General features: G+C 43.9%; 1 protein-coding gene across 1 annotated transcript in view; it reads left to right on the top strand.

The window, feature by feature from the left end:
- The first annotated feature begins 2,264 nt into the window (after positions 1 to 2,264).
- frem3 (Fras1 related extracellular matrix 3) overlaps positions 2,265 to 7,645 on the top strand; it is a 30,333-nt gene continuing 24,952 nt past the window's right edge. The window contains exon 1 of the mRNA XM_039795458.1: positions 2,265 to 7,484. Coding sequence (XP_039651392.1) covers positions 2,456 to 7,484 — 5,029 coding nt within the window. The 5' untranslated portion in view covers positions 2,265 to 2,455. The remainder of the gene's footprint in view (positions 7,485 to 7,645) is intronic.

The raw sequence follows: 7,645 nt of genomic DNA, 5'->3' as shown, positions 1-7,645 counted from the left end.
TTTTCCTTTCTGTATCAACCGATCACCTAAAGCCAGAGAGGTAGTTTCATTTCTCATATGGCTCAGGAATCAATATTAGCATTTTCTCTTTTAAAGGATTTCTTTGATTTATGATCCATATCAGACGTCCATTGGTCTTGATATTCTGCAGCACATCGAAGAATGTGAGCAAAATCCAGGAGTAACACAGTATAAAAAGCTTGGTGTGTTTGTTTCTATAGTTACACCTCCCGGTGTGTGTGTCCCCGTTTTTATTCTTGGCTGGTCAAGTGAGGAGGGCAAGATTTATTTAGAGGATGCAATGAAAAGTGTGATACAGAATGCCTGGATGCATATGGCATCTCTGCTATTTGGCCCACGCTTCAGGGAAGGTTGCTGAGTGGTTCACAGTGTTGTCCTTAAAGCATTATGATGTCCAATAAACAGAGAAAATTTTACAGAATAATTATTTCAGTTGTTGTTATAATTGCTTAAAGGTGTCCTTCCAAATATTTTCCCACAACAGATTTTCAAACGTGCATTCTTGTGCATTAGAGAGATTATTATAAGCACTTTTCATCAGCACTGAACTTGATGAATTTACAGTTGTATTTATTTATTAAAAGTGGATATACGATTGATCATACTATACACTAATATACCATCACTGATTTAAGTGACAAAAAGTTTCAAAAGTATCAAAAATTATCAACCATTGCATTTAGAAGAACTCTGTAAAAACGTTTGAGCAATGTGCACGGATCACTTCATCGAGCGTCAGGCCCAACTCAAAAGATGATCCATAAAAGGCTACTAGGTATTTTTATCTTAACATGACCTTGTGCACCATACTGAGTACACATTCTCACATTCTCACTGCATCCAGTATGACTGCTTGATTTCTATATGCTGTGCTGTGTCAGTGTCACTGCAGAAAAAAGCCTATTCAATGGGTATCCAATCTTGGAAATCCATTCCTTTATTATGACATTGAAGAAAATACATTCAATTGTCTTATATTAAGCAAATGCCTTACCGCCAGGGACCATTGTGGACTTTATGCAGGATTAAGAACTAAGACATAGGTAGAGAACTCAAATCTCAGTATCTGAGCAGTATTTTGAGCTGTGTTGTCTTTTCTGTGTGTGTGTGTGTGTGTGTGTGTGTGTGTGTGTGTGTGTGTGTGTGTGTGTGTGTGTGTGTGTGTGTGTGTGTGTGTGTGTGTGTGTGTGTGTGTGTGACCAAACAGTGTCCATACACCTGTCCTGCCAGCTGATGTCAGGTTATTGTCGCTCTGTGTGGGACTAATGGCCACTCCGGTGCCGAGGTGTCCCACTGACATGACCTCAGACACACAAAAGCCTTTGGAGGATCATTTCACACAGGTCATGTGCATTGTCTGATTATGATGATAGTGATCATTAACTTAGCATTTTGAGGATTATTGAAACCTGGGTACAAACTCAAATACATGCCAAGTATAGATTGTTTACAATATAGACAAACAGGAAGAAATAGCCCACAATAATTGAATAACATTGTACATGTCACCCTTTAACTGACAGTAGTAAGAGTTGAGTTGTGTACTGCCAAATGATTACCCTCTACATAAGAATAGTGCTGGGATACCAGATTTGAGCTTGACAGAGACTTTGATGGTACTGCAATTAGTAATTGCTTACTTCATTCACATATGCCACTCCATCGCCCTCTGAAGCAGTGTGTGAAATCACCCAGGTCAGTCATGATACATTAGACCATAGCTGACTTCAAAGTGACGTTTAAACCACTTGTGGAAGTACTTGACCAGAATTTAAGTGCTCAGCATTTACCCATTACAATCAAATTCTTATGTGCACATTTGTCATGTGTCATTTTCAAAAGTAATCCCTGAAAAGAAAAAATTACATATTGTTTTAGATTTATTTAGAAATAAAAGGGGAGATTAAGAAAATCCCACAAAAGCACAAAATCTATATACATACTTATAGATTGTGAAATTTGTTTAAACTTAAATAAAATATACAGACAGTGACTTCATGTACCATGTATTTGGTCACACAGATTCCACTGAATTAGGTTAGTTTTGCACTGGATTTTATCCCCCACCTTTTTCAGTGAGAGGACGGGAGAAGGGTGGGTGTTGGTTGGGGGGTAGCACTTTCACACTCTTGTCCAATGGTCTGTCTTAAATTAGCTATGGGGGCAGGAGGCTCCCTCCCTGCGCTGACAGAGGGAGGAGCCTGCGCCTGTCACTGTCTACTGTTTCATTATTACCTGCACAGCCCTGCAGCATTCACCACACTTGTGTCTCTGTGTGGCCACATAGAAACAGAGAGAGAGACAGAGAGGACACACTCCAAGGCCCAAACCATCACAGAGAGTTTTCTTTTTTGATGCTTTTTCCCCACTTGGGACAGGAATCTGCCTGCTACTGCTGATTTATAAAATAATTGCAAGGCAACTAGCAGTGGATATGGCTGGTTGTCTGCGAAGTTCCCCACTTTGTCAAAAGTGGGAACTTTTAAGATGCCTGCTTGTGACATTTGCTCTTAGCTTCTGTTTTGCCTCAGTAGACGCAGAGCCATTTGACCTAGCTCACCTTTATCACCACAGATCTGGACCTAATGAAGACAACATCATCATCGCTAACAATGGGATCAGAGTGCCTTTTGGGAGGTCTGTGTTTCTGGACCCTTTGAATGACCTTGTAACAGAAGTGCAGCCTGGTGACCGCTGCCACATCACAGTTTTGGACAATGACCCACTGGCCCAGAAACCTGGGATGCTGACCCCTAAAAAGTTCCCCTGTTCATTTGGACTAGATGAAGTGAAATACACTCATTTTGGATCTCGGAGCCCCAGCAAGGATCGTGTGAAGCTGCAGCTTCGTTATGACTCCCAGACAGACTCAGTTATCATCCCTTTCATGCTGGAAGTGGAGGTGGTTTTCCAGCAGCTTGAGATTTTGACCAGGAATATGCCCCTTAATGTTGAAAAGCTAAATGGTGACAGCAACCCTATTGACAAAAAAGGTCTGGAGTTTTCCTTTGAGGACGGCGTCACACAGTGTAAGATCGCCACTCTGGTCGGCGCTGGAGGTCTTCCCAGGTATGGCACTCTATTGAATAACCCCTCAAATGGCCAAATGGTTGACTGTGATGAGTTTCTGAAACAGGGCATTCACTACAAACACACAGCTAAAACCAACTCACCTAACAGAGACTATATTCCAATGATGGCAGAGCTGCAGGATAACGAAGGCAACACCATAATGCAAGAGCATTTCCAAATGATGGTTAGAATCAGAGAGGGTGCAGAGAACACAGCTCCTAAACCCAGCTTTGTAGCCATGATGATGATGGAGGTTGATCAGTTTGTGATGACAGCTATTACAAGTGACATGCTGGCTGCTGAAGATGTTGAATCTGATCCAGATGATTTAATCTTCAACATTACTACACCACTTAGCCCTCAGCAGGGCTATATCATCAGCACAGATGATCAGAATCTGCCAATCACCTCTTTCTATCAGAGAGACATCAAAGATCTTAAAATAGCTTATAAGCCACCCTCAGAGGACTCAGAAGTAGAGAGGATTTTCCAGCTAGAGTTTGAAATTGTAGACACTGATGGTGCTGTGTCTGATACATTTGCTTTTATGATTGTGGTGAAGCCTATGAATACCTTGGCTCCTGTAGCAACAAAAAATACAGGGCAGCTATTGTTTGAAGGGCAGTCTCGAGCTCTATCCAGTTCCCAGAATTTAGAGATTAGTGATGAGGATAACCTGGAAGATGTTAGAATAACTGTTGTTGATGGCTTAAAGCATGGAGACCTGACCGTGCTCGGCGCTCGCAGGAAATTCTTTACACCTGCCGATCTAGACGCCGGCATTGTGTTGTACCAGCATGACGGCAGCGATACCTATAGTGACAACATTATTTTTAGAATGACTGATGGCAGTAGTGAAGTGGAGTTTTTGTTCCCTATCACTATTGCTCCCACTGATGATGAGCCGCCTATTATCAATGCTAACACCGGGCTGGTGCTATTCAAGAATGAAGTCATGCAGATCTCTCCCTTCATCTTGAGTGCCTCCGATATTGATTCAGAAGACTCCACCATTAAGTTTATCTTGGAAGCGCCCTACTCAACTGTGGGGGAGCTCCTGCTAAGACAAGTGGAGCCTCCCTCTGACCCGTCTCTCTGGAAGTTCAGCGAGACAGATGAGATGTTTGAGCAGGTGGTAACTGAATGGTTTCAGCAGGATATTCTTGATGGAAAGCTGTTCTACCGTCACATCGGACCCCATAGCACCACCACTGTGATTGATCAGTTTGTGTTCCGGGTCCAAGATGATAATGACCCTCCTAATCAATCTGGCGAACACATCTTTACCACCAAAGTTCATCCTGTTGATGACCTTGCCCCAGAAATCTTTCCGGGCACCACCCTTCACATGACAGTCCAGGAGTACGAGCTAACCCACTTCAAAAAGAAATTCTTGTGTTATAGTGATCTAGATTCAGATGACAGGGACCTGAAGTACACCATCATTAAGCCCCCAACTGACACAGATGAGAACAATCCAGTCCCCTTAGGTGACATCGTACTGACTGACAGCCCAGACACTGTAATTACAGAATTCACACAGGCCCAGGTTAATCACCACAAAGTAGCTTATAAGCCTCCAGACCAGGAGCTGGGCATCACTCCAAAAGTGGCTCAGTTCACATTCATTGTGGAAGACACTGCTGGTAACACTCTAGATGGACTATTCACCATTTTCCTACAGCCAGTGGACAACAAACCCCCACTTATCACCAACACAGGGTTCTCTGTTATGGAAAGAAGTACCTATGTCATCACTAGGAAAGAGCTGCATGCCACAGACACGGATACAGATGATGAAAATATCATCTTCACTGTGACCCAGATCCCTCGGTTTGGGCAGTTGCAGTATTTGGGGATCGACATGGCAAATGGCGAAACATTCGTACTTGAAGACATTGCAAATGGTCGCCTTACTTACATACACGGTGGAGAGGAATCACTTAGTGATGTGATGAAGATTGATGTCAGTGACGGTTTTCATGAGGTACCCATCACCATTAAGATCACAATCGAGCCGGTTGATGATGAGACCCCCACAATTATGCTCCCAGCCGGTCTGCTCGGAGCGTCAATCGACGTACTGGAGAATGGAGCCACGGAGATTACAAGTAATGTCATTCAGGGCCGTGATGAAGACACAGATGACCTCATCCTCACTTTCATTGTTGAAGAGCCTCCCAGGCTGGGTGAAATCCTAGTTAATGGTGCTCCCGCTGAAAGATTCACCCAGGAAGACATCATCAATGGGGCAGTGGTGTATGCTCACACATCTGGTGAAATTGGACCGGTAAAAAAATATGACTCTTTCAACCTTACTCTGTCTGATTTGTCAGAGCAGTGGGTCGTTGGTGGCAACAAGGTCCAAGGTGTGACAGTTCACGTCACCATCCTTCCTGTTGACAGCATTCCACCTATTGTCAGTGTAGGAGAGCAGTTTGTTGGACTCGAAGGGGAGAAGAATGTCATTACTTTGGACCACATCCAAGCCGAAGATATTGACACTACCAATGACGATATCCTGTGCACGATCATCGTCCAACCAACATCTGGTTATGTGGAGAACATCTCCCCAGCCTCAGGCTCTGAAAAATCCAGGGCAGGGACAGCCATTACTGCCTTTAGCATTAAAGACATTGCCCTCGGCCACATATACTATGTCCAAAGCATCCACAAAGGGGTTGAACCTGTGGAAGATCGTTTCACCTTCCGTTGCTCAGATGGTATTAACTTCTCTGAACGCCACTTCTTACCTATAGTCATCATTCCAGCCAATGACGAGAAGCCGGAGATTTTCATCCGTGAGTTTGTGGTAATGGAGGGCATGAGTCTGGTCATTGACACACCAATTCTGAACGCGGCTGATGCTGACATCCCTGGGGATGAGCTGCACTTTGAGATCATCAAAAAACCTAAACATGGTACAATAGTTCAGCAGCTCAGTACTGGCACTGTCCCTGTGGAAAAATTCAACCTGGAACAGATCAAAGAGGCATCCAACATTGTCTATGAACACGATGACTCAGAGACCAAAGAGGACAGTTTTGAAATCAGACTCTCAGATGGGAAACATACAGTGGAAAAAAACGTTCTTATCATGGTTATTCCTGTTGACGATGAGACACCAAGGATGGCTATAAATGATGGCCTTGATGTTGAGATTGGAGAGACAAAAGTCATCAGCAACAGTGTTTTGAAGGCCACAGATCTTGACTCTGAAGACAAAGAGCTAACATATGTTGTGCAGTACGGCCCAGGCCAAGGCTACCTTCAGCGTATCAGCAGGTTTGGTGATGTTTTAGGTAATATCACCCTCGGGATGAACTTTACACAGGACGAAATCGACAAACACCTCATCCAATATGTACACACAGGCCAGGAGGGAATCCGTGACCTGCTGAAGTTTGATGTCACAGATGGCATCAATCCCCTTATTGACCGTTACTTTTACATTAACATTGGAAGCATTGACATGGTCTTTCCAGATGTAATCAACAAAGGTGTGACTCTAAAAGAAGGAGGGAGAGTAACTCTTACCACTGACCTCCTCAGCACCACTGACATTAACAGTCCTGATGAATTCCTTGGCTTTAGCATCACAAGAGCACCTAGTAGAGGCCACTTAGAGAGCACTGACCACCCAGGTGTTCCCATTTCCACCTTCACCCAACTGCAGCTTGCTGGCAACAAGATCTACTACATCCACACCTCTGATGATGAGATGAAAATGGACAGCTTTGAGTTTGAGGTAACAGACGGTTACAATCCTGTCTTCCGTACCTTCAGAGTGTCCATCACTGATGTAGATAATAAGAAACCCGTCTTGACAATAAGCAAACTGGTTGTGGAGGAGGGAGAAAGCAAGCTCATCACGCCATTTGAGTTGACCGCTGAGGATCGGGACACCCCAGACAACCTATTGCGATTCATAGTCACCCAGGTGCCAGTACATGGGCAGCTGCTTTTCAACAATACCAAACCAGTCACAACTTTTTCCAAGCAAGACCTAAATGAGAACCTTATCAGCTATAAGCACGATGGCACTGAGACCACCGAAGACAGCTTCTCCTTCACTGTCACAGACGGCACTCATTCAGATTTTTATGTCTTTCCTAACACTGTGTATGAGACACGCAAGCCCCAGATGATGACCATTCACATCAACACTGTGGACAACGGTGTGCCCCAGATTGTGGTTAACAAAGCTGCTGCCTCGCTGAAGGTCCTCCAAACAAACCACCTGGGCTTCGTGATCACCAGCAAGGCCCTTCGAGCAGAGGACCGCGACAGTTCCCAGAGGGTCCTGAAATACATTGTGTCTGAGGCTCCTCTGCATGGCTTTATCATGAACGCTGCCCTGGGCAACGACAGCATCAAGACCTTCACACAAGGTAAGCCAGTGTCACACTAAAATCTCTTAACAGAGTTTTGAAAATTGAAGCTGCATTTATAAATATTTTATATTAAGACTGGATTAAATCACCATATGTAACATGAAAGAGGTAATTTACCACCTGACTCTGCAGTAACCCTAACTTCTACATAGCATTTT

Source organism: Perca fluviatilis, chromosome 1 (assembly GCF_010015445.1).
Source record: "Perca fluviatilis chromosome 1, GENO_Pfluv_1.0, whole genome shotgun sequence".
NCBI lineage: Eukaryota > Metazoa > Chordata > Actinopteri > Perciformes > Percidae > Perca > Perca fluviatilis.
This window is presented reverse-complemented; position numbering and strand designations above follow the sequence as displayed.